Source organism: Salvelinus alpinus, chromosome 6 (assembly GCF_045679555.1).
Source record: "Salvelinus alpinus chromosome 6, SLU_Salpinus.1, whole genome shotgun sequence".
NCBI classification, from domain to species: domain Eukaryota; kingdom Metazoa; phylum Chordata; class Actinopteri; order Salmoniformes; family Salmonidae; genus Salvelinus; species Salvelinus alpinus.
This window is the reverse complement of record NC_092091.1, coordinates 33016804-33031017: the sequence shown is the minus strand read 5'-3', so window position 1 is coordinate 33031017 and position 14214 is coordinate 33016804. Positions and strand designations below refer to the sequence as shown.

The window sequence follows — 14214 nt, the reverse complement described above, 5'->3', positions numbered from 1 at the left end:
TGCCAGCTCAGCCCTAAATGAACACTTTCACATTAATTTACGACAAAGGTGCTTGTTTAATAGGCTGTATGAACTGACATCCAGCCACCACACTCACTTTCCACTCACCTCTCCTTTCCCTCCACCCTTTCTCTCTCTCTGTGTTCTTCTGCCTCCCTTTCGACTCATTCTCACTCTCCTTTTTTTCTATGTGTTTTTCTATCTTCCTCTCTCCTCTCTCTCCCTCTACTTCCCCACTCCTCTCATCCCTCTCTCAGGTTGGACTTTGAGGAGGGTGATGGTGCGTGGTGTCCAGAGAGAACGGTGGAACCAGACAGCCTGAAGGAGTTCCTCCAGATAGACTTGCGTTCCCTCCACTTCATCACCCTGGTGGGCACCCAGGGCCGCCACGCAGGGGGCATCGGCAACGAGTTCGCCCAGATGTACAAGATCAAATACAGCCGTGACGGCAGCCGCTGGATCTCCTGGAGGAACAGGCAAGGCAAACAGGTAATCAATCAGTTATTGATTATTGATGAAGTTGATTATTGGTTGACAGGGACAGGAATATAAAAATTTGATCATAAAATATTGATTGATAATGGTACTACTGGTGATTTGTGACGGCGATCTAGGTGGTTAAGGGAACTGGAATGTGTGAGTTATTGCTTATTATTTAGGCTAATTGATTGATTGATTATTATCTGTGGGTGACATGGCTATAGGTCATTGAGGGGAACAGGAATGCATATGACATCATGCTGAAGGACCTGGAGCCTCCGATCATCGCCCGCTTCGTGAGGTTCATGCCCGTCTCAGACCACTCTATGAACGTCTGCATGAGGGTGGAGCTCTACGGCTGTGAATGGCTCGGTAAGATAGGGGGAGGAGAGAGGGAGAGGTGGAGGAGCTCCCTATTGTGAACCATAGGTAGACATATGTAGCACATGGGGATGTGTGAAACTTACTCCTCAGCCTGAAGTGTCGCCACTTGCGCCGCCGAATTGCTAGCCTTTCACATGGCACTGACTGGTAAGACGCTTCAGAAGGGTGGTCACGTGTGCTAGCAAGGCAGAGGTCCTGAGTTCGAGCTTCAGTGTGAGTGGAATCAGGAGGAAGTTGTACACGCTAAGAAACAGTGTGACATCCTTTACACAGAGTACGGCAAACAGTGCTTAGGTTTCAGCTCAATAGGCTAATACAGAGTCCCTCTCTCTGTCAGACGGTTTGGTGTCCTACAACGCTCCAGCAGGAGAACAGATGAGTCTAGAGGGCCAGCCTGTCCACTTCAACGACTCGGTGTACGACGGAGCCGTCATCTACAGGTGGGTGTGCATCGCTCCTACTTTTCATCCTCCCTCATCATCTTGCTCTTCCTCCTTTCTCTTTTTCTTCATCTCCTTATTCTTTCTCCTTTTCATTCTTCCTGTCTTAAAGTATCCCTCCTCTCTCTCGGTTTATCCAACCTCCTCCTCAGTTCTTTCTCTCCTCCTTTTGTCCTTCCTTCACCAATCTCGGAGTTGTGGTTCCACGCTGGCCCTGTTATTGCCTGGTTGCTGTTGTTACGGCAGGATGTAGACAGCGCAAAGGCATGGGTCACTGTGGTTTTGCCACGCACACACACACACACACACACACACACACACACACACACACACACACACACACACACACACACACACACACACACACACACACACACACACACACACACACACACACACACACACACACACACACACATACATACACACACACACACAAGAATGCTTCTCTGCACAGTAATGCGCTGGAGTGTTACGAACACACACGGAGACAATTACACCCACACATGGCTTCTGGTGCATGAACGCGTGGGAGAGTTTGAGTCAGTGTCTTTGGACTAAAACTTGACTTCTTGAGAACATAAATGACTGTATGGGTATCCTTGCTGCCTTTCTGTGTTGGTGTTTGAGCCACTGTGTGCTGAATAATTTCCTCCATGACGCTGCCCTCAGTTTGTCTCTGCTATAGAAGTCTGTCTATCTCTATTTCGCTCTCTGCTTCTCTTTCTCTCCCTCTCTCTCTGAGTTTGAGTCTGTGAATGTAGTCTGAGAAGAGAAAATGGCTCAGGTTTTGATACCACTGCCAAGATGAGATGTTGAATGTGGAAAAGATGATGCTGCCACCTAGTGGTGGGTGGAGGGAAGTTGAACAAACAGATAGTGGAATAGTTTCTCTCAAGCTTCCCTTTCACAAAATGAATATTGTGCGTTGTAAAATAAATACTTGGTAATTAAACATGAAAATAGCAATTATTGTGTGTCAAGCAAGGTTGTCGAGTAGTCGTTTACACGTTGTCAGGTCTCCTTAAGGACAGTTCACACAGAGACTCTCTGGTTCACCCCAAAAAACATATTTTTAGTTTGTATTTTGACTACTTCAAAATCCTCAAACTCTGAGCTATATCTTTATCTGTTCTTCTCTCTATCTTCTCCATCTCCAGTATGACGGAGGGCCTGGGCCAGCTGACTGATGGGATGTGTGGATTAGATGACTTCACTCACAGCCACGTCTACAATGTGTGGCCTGGCTACGACTACGTAGGTTGGACCAATGAGAGCTTCCCCGACGGATACGTGGAGATCATGTTCGAGTTCGACCGCACACGCAACTTCACCACCATGAAGGTGTGGGTGGGTGGGTGTGTGTGTGGGGGTGTCAGGGGCTGTTATCTCCCAGCTGTTTACAATGTGTGTAAGGGGAGTTGGTATTTTTTTTATTCCCAAATAACAGGCATTACAGTTCTAAATCTTCTTGACCCTTTTTCCAATCACCAGACCACATTTTCACAGATTTCACTCTTCACAACGTATTCCCCTCTTGCTCACCCATCTCTCTCTGTCTCTAGGTGCACTGTAACAACATGTTCATGCGGCATATCAAGGCATTCCGCCAGGTGGTGTGTTACTTCCGTTCCGAGGCTGACTGGGAGGCCACGCCCCTTTCCTTCAGCCCTGTGGTGGACGACGTCAATCCCAGCGCCCGATTCATCACTGTCTCTCTGGCCAATCACATGGCCAGTGCTATGAAGTGCCATTTCTACTTCGCTGATGCCTGGATGATGTTTAGCGAAATCACCTTCCAGTCCGGTAAATGTTTACACACACACATGAGATCACCTCCAAATCATGTGCTGTAGAGAAAACACACCTTGTTTGGTTTGAATATTAATCTGTAAAGTATTATCAGTGCTTTGTTGTGATTTACGTCTGTCTACTCTCTTCCAGACACAGCCATGTACAATACTACCCTGGCTCCACCCAAGACTGGCAGTGGCCCCCCCACCAGCACTCAACCAGGTCAGTTCCCACTACACATGCATTGCACACACGCTTTATCAGTTTTTACCTCTTTTACCACATACTCCCACCCGTGAGAAATGGCTGTGGCCAAAACCCACTTCCTGCTTTAAGATCGGACCCGTTTTTCCCCAATTTTCATCTAAAATGACATACCCAAATCTAACTGCCTATAGCTCAGGACCTGAAGCAAGGATATGCATATTCTTGATACCATTTAAAAGGAAACACTTTGAAGTTAGTGGAAATGTGAAATGAATGTAGGAGAAAATAACACATTAGTTCTGGTAAAAGATAATACAAAGAAAAAAACAAGCATATTTTTTTATGTACTGTCTTGGAAATGCATGAGAAAGGCCATAATTTATTATTCCAGCCCGGGTGCGATTTAGATTTTGGCCACTAGATGGCAGCAGTGTACGTGCAAAGTTTTAGACTGATCCATTGCATTTCTGTTCAAAATGTTGTCTCAAGACTGCCCAAATGTGCCTAATTGGTTTATTAATAACTTTTTAAGTTCATAGCTGTGCACTCTTCTCAAACAATAGCATGGTATTCTTTCACTTGTAATAACTGCTGTAAATTGGACAGTGCAGTTAGATTAAGAAGAATTTAAGCTTTCTGCCAATATCAGATATGTCTATGTCCTGGGAAGTTTTCTTGTTACTTACAACCTCATGCTAATCGCATTCACCTACATTAGCTCAACCGTCCCGAGGGGACCCACCAATCCTGTAGAGGTTAATTCTATCATCCAATCGAATGGTGTCTTCCCCCATCCCCTCCCCAGGGGATGACCCCACCCACAAAATAGACGACAGCAACACCAGAATTCTGATTGGCTGCCTGGTGGCCATCATCTTCATCCTCGTCGCCATCATCGTCATCATCCTCTGGAGGCAGGTCTGGCAAAAGATGCTGGAGAAGGTGAGAGATCCCACCTGTTCACACATGTTTAATCTGAGCCAATAAGCGTTTTGATGCACCATGTCTCTGAATGTGAAAGTTAGTTTGTGACTGTTCGCTACTATCAGGAAATGCAAAATATTATACAAATCTTACTATTTGCCATGTGTTGATCAATCAGGACTGGTCAGATGTGTCTCTTCACCCCAGCATCCTTTATTCTAGGCCTCGCGGCGGATGCTGGACGATGAACTAACTGCTAGTCTGTCACTACAGAGCGAGACATTCGCCTACAGCCACAACAACCCTTCATCATCGTCAGCACTCAGCGAACAGGAGTCTAGCTCCACCTACGAGCGTATCTTCCCCCTGGGCCCTGACTACCAGGAGCCTTCACGACTGATACGCAAGCTGCCTGAGTTCTCCCACAGCTCGGAGGAGGCCGGTGAGTATACACAAAGGCAGGGTTTAAATGACCAGAAAAGTCATATGCGGGAGTTGGGTTACGGAGGTTGAAAAAATTGGATGTCTGTGTTCTGTAAGCATGAAGTCGCCCTATTGTGTATTATCATGTCATATTGCTGATTTTATCTTCAACTCTTTTCTCCGGTTCCAGCATTAACTAGCACAGTGGTGGCAGTGACAGCCTCCAAGGCTCCCACGGCAACATTTGCCCAGGACGGAGTCCCTCACTATGCCGAGGCAGACATCGTCAACCTGCAGGGCGTAACCGGGGGCAACACGTACGCGGTCCCTGCTCTAACCATGGACCTGCTGTCAGGGAAGGATGTGGCAGTGGAAGAGTTCCCCAGGAAACTGCTCACCTTTAAAGAAAAGCTGGGCGAGGGACAGTTTGGAGAGGTTTGTGCTCTCTGGACATCGCATAGTAAACAGAAATCAATTCTGTGAATGATTTACATTACATCAATTAAACTAATTTCTTATGCCCTTCTGAGATAAAGAACATTGATCAGGGTCATTGAATAGATTCATCTGGTGATTTAAGCTCGAGAAAAAGCTTTCACAACCTTTGTGGCTCTTTAGAACCATCGTTAGTGACCATTAGATGTAGTGTGTTGAGTCTCCATGTTTCGTCCCCCTACAGGTCCACCTGTGTGAGGCAGAGGGCATGCAGGAGTTTATGGATGAGGATTTCTCCTTCGACATCAGTGACAACCAGCCAGTACTGGTGGCTGTTAAGATGCTAAGAGCAGACGCTAACAAAAACGCCAGGTGAGGGGGGCCACATTCCTGATTAGAGAATACAGTGAATGTCTGCACATGCTGATCCCAAATGTATTGTCCACATAGACATGTTTTTTGAGTCATTCTTCCAGCACCCGTACACATTTTGAATGTGTGTGTTGTGAGATATATTCCCATATATTAATCAAAGCTCTCAAAGTCTCCCCTCTGACTTCTAACCTCTGCCCTTGTCTGTGTTCTTATGTTATAATCAGGAACGACTTCCTGAAGGAGATTAAGATCATGTCTCGTCTGAAGGACCCTAACATCATCCGTCTGCTGGCAGTGTGTATCTGCAGTGACCCCCTCTGCATGATCACAGAGTACATGGAGAATGGAGACCTCAACCAGTTCCTGTCCCGCCATGAACCTGAGGGACAGCTAGCGCTCATCAGCAATGCACCCACTGTCTGGTAAGGGTGAGGGGAGGGGGGAGTGTGTGTGTGTCGGGTGAGATGGATGTGATTTTGATGTGCAGGCAATCCTCGGTTGACTTATGTGAAAGCTGGTTCCTGTCGTGAGTCTACATTGCGTTCAAAGAGGAAAATGAGGACTCGCAGGTGTAAGTCATCCAAACATTGTTAGAACATAAAATGCAAGTTTCTTTATTGTGCTGTATTCCTCTGAGAATGCCACCCAAAACGCACACAAGAACTGGGCACCCCTGAGTGCATCGCTGATTTGGCTCGATGTCTGGAATTCTATCAGCTCAGTTTGAATTGCGGCCTCATCCAGCGAGGGTATCGTTTTCTTAACAAGGGAGGAGAATTATCCACCTGGGCGGACTGTGAGAGGATCAAGTACAAACGCAATGATATCCTTGGGCATGCTGTAGTCTTCAAATCTGGTGGAGAAGTTGTCCCTCAGCAGCTTGATGTAATCTTCCATCACCTCTGTGACAATGCAGCGGCCTGGTCCCTCTGTCTAAATTGAACAACTCAAGCTTCCTAGTAAAAGCCTCAAGTTTTTCCACCTTGTCCACGACTGTTTTCCCTCTTACTTGTAACTGCAGATTTAACCCGTTTAAGTGACAGAATATGTCAGCCAAAAAAGCTGTGTGTGTGGGTAGCTTGCAGTTAACATTTCAAGATACTTTGAAAGTTCCATGCTTAGATTCATAATGACGTCTGAGATTGAATTATTTGCAGCAACATTTTCATTGCTAATAAGACACACTGGCTTGGCATTGGGAAAATATGGGGAAATGAATGCATATCTCTCTGTACATTCTATCCTGAAACTTCCAATTTGATTATCCACCTTTTTTTATACTTTTTTGAGAGCAACATTTTCCCTTGCTTTCAAGCTATTTGTTCTGAACCAATGTTGATGTTAAAAAACAAGTGTAACCTACAGTAGGCTACGTAGACCTGCTTTTCCCAACCAATCAAGGCACAGAGAAATAGACAAAAATAATAATTGAATAGAGACATGGTGATTTTATGAGCGTAATCAGATCAAAATTATTGTTATTGTCACTGAATTTATTATGTACTAATCAGATGTGTTAAAAATTTTCAATTTGTAGTGTTGGCCAATTATAATTGCTAATATTATATACTAATTATGTCCTGGCCCGCCGACTATTAGCTCAGAAGAAATTTGGCCTGAAGCCAAACCTAGTTGACGAACCCTGATTTAGAGACTATTTCAGATGCATTCACATTGAGAAATGCAAATGAGTGATATCTTGCATGCAGCCATATTGTGGTTCTCACTGGTTAAACTGATTTTGGGGAACTGTCTATATAGAAGTTCCTGTAAAAAAGAAAAACACAAACACTTTCAAAAATAATTTTGTCCTGTATAAATGAGATTGTTGTTTGTGGGGGAAAATAATATTTCTGTAACTGGAAGCATTTGGGAATGGATAATAGACGTTTCACCACGTTGTCTGTAATGCTATGAGCAAGGTTTAAAGGGGGAATCTGAGATTCAAACAACAACAAAGCAGCACTTTAGTCAACAGCGATGGGCTGCAGATGGAAAAATGTAACAACTCTCAAATTCATAGACGGAGCTATGAAGGAAATGATTGACCATCCATGAGATCAAAATGATCAAATATTTTGTACCAAACCCAGATTGCCCCTTTAATTCCAGAGGGCAGGCTTTGAAAGCTATTGACGTAATCAAGCAGATCTTAAGGCATACATACACATACTAAATATTTATTTGGCATGTGCATGTTGTTCTAGTGTGAAATTATTACTGACATTTCTACAGATTTATACCGCACATAGATTTTATCAAATGGGGTTTAGTTCACCTCATGTGACTACAAATCTGAAATGATTGAGACTTTTATAGTTTATTTCCAAATATATATTTTAATGCAGATTACCCTACACTATTGACTAACACATGTCATCTAGGAACCTGTATAATGGTATAGCTAATAAGCCCAGCTATCGGAATGGATAATGTGAACTCTAAATTCTCCTAAATTGCCTCTCGATAAGTCTGTCACTGCAAGTTATCACGTCCACTGTTCTGTTTACCTGGCTATGCAAATGAAATGACATAGTCAGTCTAGGTAGGTGTGTGACTGAAAACAGACATAATTGAGACCGTTGCTTTTAACTCTACTTTAAAAGGATGTCACGAGGCAGTTTTAGTCTTTAATAACAGATTATATATATTTTTTAAATTATACACCATTTTAATAGGTTTTTAGTGGTTGTATCATATGACATTTAAAATGATCCCTTGTCATGACAGATGATAGAGATGTTACATTTTTCAGCATTTGTGGCAGATTTGATTAACTTTCTTCTGAATTGAAGGGCCCACTACAAAGTATGCATTGATGTCATATCATGACCCTTTAAGAAAAAACTATTTATGTAGCCAAAAATGCATTTTAAGGTTGGTTGCAACATATGATATTAGTGTTTTTCAAATGTGTGCCAAAGTTAAATATTATAATTTTTGTTATGAATTACACCAATTCACAATACTGTTGTTGTTTAAATTCAACCTCGAACAGTTACACCATATGCCATTTTCACCCTTTGACATGCCAAAACTGTAAAAATATATCATGCTTTATGATACAGTACATTGATGCGGTGCCAAACGGAGGAGAACATGTAGAAATGTGATGTAAGAAGATGTTTTGTATTACAGTTTGTATTTACACATTTACAAGGCTATGTGATGATATTATACAACGGGTGGGTCTAATCCTGAATGCTAATTGGTTGAAACCGCATTCCAGCCGGTGTCAACTCTCCTCTCTTTCTCTTCTCTGCTTCAGCTACAGTAACCTGTGCTACATGGCCACTCAGATTGCCTCAGGGATGAGGTACCTCTCCTCGCTCAACTTTGTCCACAGAGACCTGGCCACGAGGAACTGTCTGGTGGGGAAGAACTACACTATTAAGATCGCTGACTTTGGCATGAGCAGGAACCTGTACAGCGGAGACTACTACCGCATCCAGGGCCGGGCCGTGTTGCCCATAAGATGGATGTCCTGGGAGAGCATACTGCTGGTGAGGAGGGAGGGAGGGATGGAAACTGGTGAGACGTGGTGCCCCCCTGATGGTCATACATAGTGTAGATACCTCAGTTTACTTCACGGAATGAGGCCACTGGCTATCAGACCATTCACATTATTAACCTGACTACATTGTTATAACTGGAGTGCAATCCCTGATAAAACATTAAATTGCTTATGTTTACTGTAATGGGCCAGTGAATGAAGGTTTTGGTTATCAGTTGAACTAGCCCATTTTTAAGCCATAGAAATCAATAACTTACGTAGCCTAATGTCTGTTGTTCTGCCTCTTCACTCCCAGGGAAAGTTCACCACAGCCAGTGATGTGTGGGCATTTGGGGTGACGCTGTGGGAGACCCTGACCTTCTGTAACGAGCAGCCTTACTCCCAGCTGACTGACGAACAGGTCATAGAGAACACTGGCGAGTTCTTCAGGGATCAGAAACGACAGGTGAGAGAAACACGCACACACACACACTCACCGTGACTCACTCTCTTTTGCTGTACATCTACCTGCCTATGTTCTACTGTGTTGTACCTGATTGTCTATGTGTTGTAGGTCTACCTTCCCCAGCCAGTGCTGTGTCCTGACTCTGTGTATAAGATCATGCTGAATTGTTGGAGGAGGAACACCAAGGAGAGGCCTTCCTTCCAGGAGATCCACCGAGCACTGCTGGAAAGCCAAGCTTAGGGCCAGTACCCCTGGGCCGGGCCAGCACACACACACACATACAGACAGACGGACAGATGAAACGCATCAACAACACATTACGCATCCATCAAAAGTTCAACTCCATTCAACTAATGATGCACGGAAAAAGAAAGGCAAAAATTACAAATGGCTGTCAGATTGTCTCAGATAGAGAAGCCAAAGTGAATTGTAGCAATGAAAGTTCGGTATTTTTAAAAATGTATAATTTATTCAAAATTATACTATAAATGAGTGTTCCCACCTTGTTTAATGTAGTGTATGGTAATGGCACGTCTATGAATTAAATTGTGTTTTCTTTAAGAAGACTGCTTGAATGTAAATAAGAATGCAAGTTTCATGGATGTCTTAACAAAACATAAGTGTTCAGTTTGGAGATTTTTGGTGAATTTTTATATTTGAAAAGGTTTTTCATCTTAGTCAGTCTGACAGTTTATTCAAAGCCAACAGGGATAATTATGTTTTCATAAAAATAATGCATTATAAGACTTGTCATAAGCATGATCCTGTCTTATTATAAGCCCATTTCAATTAACATTATAACATTAAACCTATTGGCTTTTGATTAAGGAGTTACAAATTCATAACATGGACATTAACCAAAACTCAACCATGTCTCAACTGTAGTACTCTACAGTGTCTGCCAGTGATATTTGACCAAGAGTGCTCAGAGACATCAATATGTATGTACTTCTCAAATATTCATATTTTGTATTTATATGTATTGTTTATTTGTTTGTTCTGTTTGCTTCTTGTTTACAGTACCAGTCAAAAGTTTGGACACACCTACTTGTTCTAGGGTTTATCTTTATTTGTAATATTTTCTACATTGTAGAATAATAGTTAAGACATTAAAACTATGAAAGAACACATATGGAATCATGTAGTAACCAAAAAAGTGTTAAACAAATCAAAATATATTTTATAGCCACCCTTTGCCTTGAAGACAGATGACACTCTTGGCAATCTCTCAACCAGCTTCACCTGGAATGCTTTTCCAACAGTCTTGAAGTCGTCCCCACATATGCTGAGCACTTGTTGGCTACTTTTCCTTCACTCTGCAGTCCAACTCATCCCAAACCATCTCAATTGGGTTGAGGTTGGGTGATTGTGGAGGCCAGGTCATCTGATGCAGCACTCCATCACTCTCCTTCTTGGTCAAATAGCCCTTACACAGCCTGGAGGTGTGTTGGGTCATTGTCCTGTTGATAGTCCCACTAAGCGCAAATGATAGTCCCACTAAGCGCAAACCAGATGGGATGGCGTATCGCTGCAGAATGCTGTGGTAGCCATGCTGGTTAAGTGTGCCTTAAATTCTAAATAAATCACAGACAGTGTCACCAGCAAAGCACCATCACACCTCCTTCTGCATGCTTCACGGTGGGAACCACACATGCAGAGATCATTCGTTCACCTACTCGGCATCTCACAAACACATGGCGGTTGGAACCAAAAATTTCAAATTTGGACTCATTAGACCAAAGGACAGATTTCCACCGGTCTAATGTCCATTACTCATGTTACTTGGCCCAATCAAGTCTCTTTTTTCTTATTGGTGTCCTTTAGTAGTGGTTTCTTTGCAGCAATTCGACTATGAAGGCCTGATTCACACAATCTCCTCTGAACAGTTAATGTTGAGATGTGTTTGTTACTCTGAAGCATTTATTTGGGCTGCAATTTCTGAGGCTGGTAACTCTAATGAACTTATCCTCTGCAGCAGAGGTAACTCTGGGTCTTCCTTTCCTGTGGTGGTCCTCATAAAAGCCAGTTTCATCATAGCGCTTGATGGTTTTTGCGACTGCACTTGAAGAATCTTTGAAAGTTCTTGACATTTTCCGTAATGACTCACCTTCATGTCTTAAAGTAATGATGGACTGTTCTCTTTGCTTATTTGAGCTGTTCTTGCCATAGAATGGACTTGGTCTTTTACCAAATAGGGCTATCTTCTGTATACCACCCTACCTTGTCACAACACAACTGATTGGCTCAAAGGCATTAATAAGGAAAGAAATTCCACAAGTTAACTTTTAACAAGGCAAACCTGTTAATTGAAATGCATTCCAGGTGACTACCTCATGAAGCTGGTTGAGAGAATACCAAGAGTGTGCAAAGCTGTCAAGGCAAAGGGTGGCTATTTGAAGAATCTCAAATATTTAAAAATCTTTCATTTGTTTAACACCTATTTGGTTACTACGTGTTTCCATATGTTTTATTTCATAGTTTTGATATCTTAACTATTATTCAACAATTGAGAAAATAGTACAAATAAAGAAAAACCCTTGAATGAGTAGGTGTGCCCAAACTTTTGACTGGTACTTTATATATTTGGGTACCGATCAGCTTTTATTTTTGCATGGGAAAAGTTGTACATTCAGTTTTGTATTTTGTTCAATGTCTTTCGAGAGTGTCATGGAATTTCTAAAGTGAGACTGTAGATTATTTCAAACAACTACTTTATTATAAGATTTGTAAAAATGGAGCAGTCAACAATCCACTCAACATAGTCCAGAGTTGAAAGCTCAAACAAACAGAATTGGCTCTCAGCTTTTATAGAAAAGTCCAACCTCTTTGTCTATGTGGCAGTCCGCAGATGTGTGCAAACAGGTGTGGGGAACATAGTGTATAAAAGGTGTTTAGCTTGTTTGTTCTTTCATGCAAGTTTCCACACAGAAGAGTTCCTGCAGATAGTATAAACGGTATGTCAGATACTTAGGTCGCACCCGGCTCTTATCTGTACGCCCAGACGTATGACTAAGTCACATAAGACAAGCCTGCATCAGCTAAAAAAACACTAGCATATAACAATGAACAATTCTCGAAGTAAAAACAGCATAGTATGTCTAATTTTGTAATTTTCCACGACAAGAGTTGTATGAGAAAATGGCAGTTAGCTTTGTGGGAGGTGGGGTGGAGGATATGCCTTCAATAACATTACAAATGTTTGTTCTAGAGACGCCTAATCTATTCTCATTCATATATGTGACCAAATCACTGTTGAAATCAGATCTGAGATAAGCTGCATTAGTGCGGGTCCATGTTCGCTCCATACTGATCAGATTATGGTGCTAATCAGGATCCAGACTGGAGGGGAGATGATGGGCCAACTGTATGTGCAGAGTAGTCTTTGAAAAGTGAAACGTAGGAAAATATGCTTCAAGAGAGAATGTTTTTTAATGGTTAGTGTGTTAGCTACCTTTATACAACAAATGTTGTTCTAAGCTATTTTTGTGTTGTATTGAAAGTGTTAAAATTGACAGTTTTTCTGAACAAGAAACCAACTGTTTATGATGTATCTCTGTTGAAAGAGAGCGAGAGCTGAACGGCCGTTAAAGGGTTTCTGAATAGAGTTCAGGATGATAATCAGTCAGAAGGATTTCAGACAATGTCAACTGCACATGGTTTAGTTTTATTAGATATTTGTATTCTAATGGTTTTTTGCTAATTAAAAACAAATATTTCAGAGAAAACATCAAATTTGTCATGGTGATAATTTGTTACAGACAAAAATAAAAATGAAACCACCAAAATAATGCTTTGTCTATTGTATAGCTTTACAATAAAGACTACATTCACAATATGAATAAGAATAAATACATTTGTGACAGCCAAATGATATCTTTGATCTAGACTGGCTGGGGCAACATCCAATCACATCATAGAAGCGGTTAGCAGTAAAGCTACCTTTACTCTACTGTAGTAAGTAGTTCAGAAAATGTGTTTCTGTATTTTATACCTTTATTTAACTAGGCTAGTCAGTTAAGAACAAATTCTTATTTTCAATGACAGTCTAGGAACATTGGGTTAATGACAGATTTTTTTACTTTGTCAGCTCGGGGATTTGATCTCTCAACCTTTCGGTTACTAGTCCAACGCTCCAACCACTAGGCTACCTGCTGCCCCTAACAGTTCTCCATTATTATATTAATTTGAATGAGCAAGAATGACTAAAGCCGTGTCAGTTACTGGAGCAAACAGATAAATATACACAGCGTTTTTACTGTCTGTCGCGGTTTATGGTAAAGGAAAATCTATTGCAACTTGCTCTCTCCTTAACTTACTATAGTGGCAGCGAGGTTACTGTAATATTAGAAACTACAGTAATGTAAAATGCGTTGACAGTAGCCGAGGACACATGTTTTATACGTTACTGTTGCAGTTAAAGGAAAGATTCACCCATTTTGAATGTTATATCGTTTTTGTGTACCTCATTTCATGTTTTCACGTGTATCTGCAATTAGTGGGGGCGCTCGAGTGGATCACTTTTGTCGAGTTGGTGACCATTGTTGTTCACTGCCTTTCAAAGTTGTATAATATGGGGATAAAAATTGTCCGACTTGCTCCTACATGTCAACTGCATGAACTTAACAAAAGTCATGTGATTAAAGGGCATTAAAGCTGAAATATATTTTTGGGAGCCCTGACAAAATTCACATAGAAATGTGGGTTATTGACCTGTCATTGTTATTGAAAGCAAGTCTGAGAAGCGGTAGATCTGTTCTATGTGTGATATTTCTAAACTACCTGTTTTCAAGTTA

General features: G+C 41.8%; 1 protein-coding gene across 5 annotated transcripts in view; it reads left to right on the top strand.

Moving 5' to 3' along the window:
* LOC139578604 (discoidin domain-containing receptor 2-like) overlaps positions 1-13146 on the top strand; it is a 57049-nt gene extending 43903 nt beyond the window's left edge. For 2 of the 5 annotated variants that reach the window (XM_071406440.1, XM_071406442.1), the window contains exons 4-17: positions 258-489; positions 705-852; positions 1202-1304; positions 2465-2648; positions 2870-3110; positions 3249-3320; positions 4111-4247; positions 4452-4671; positions 4843-5087; positions 5332-5459; positions 5687-5884; positions 8731-8965; positions 9272-9421; positions 9530-13146. In XM_071406440.1, the coding sequence (XP_071262541.1) occupies positions 258-489; positions 705-852; positions 1202-1304; positions 2465-2648; positions 2870-3110; positions 3249-3320; positions 4111-4247; positions 4452-4671; positions 4843-5087; positions 5332-5459; positions 5687-5884; positions 8731-8965; positions 9272-9421; positions 9530-9661 (2425 nt within the window). In that variant the 3' untranslated portion in view covers positions 9662-13146. The remainder of the gene's footprint in view (positions 1-257; positions 490-704; positions 853-1201; positions 1305-2464; positions 2649-2869; positions 3111-3248; positions 3321-4110; positions 4248-4451; positions 4672-4842; positions 5088-5331; positions 5460-5686; positions 5885-8730; positions 8966-9271; positions 9422-9529) is intronic. The other 3 variants (XM_071406445.1, XM_071406443.1, XM_071406444.1) reach the window with 3 other exon arrangements.
* The last annotated feature ends 1068 nt before the right edge of the window (positions 13147-14214 follow it).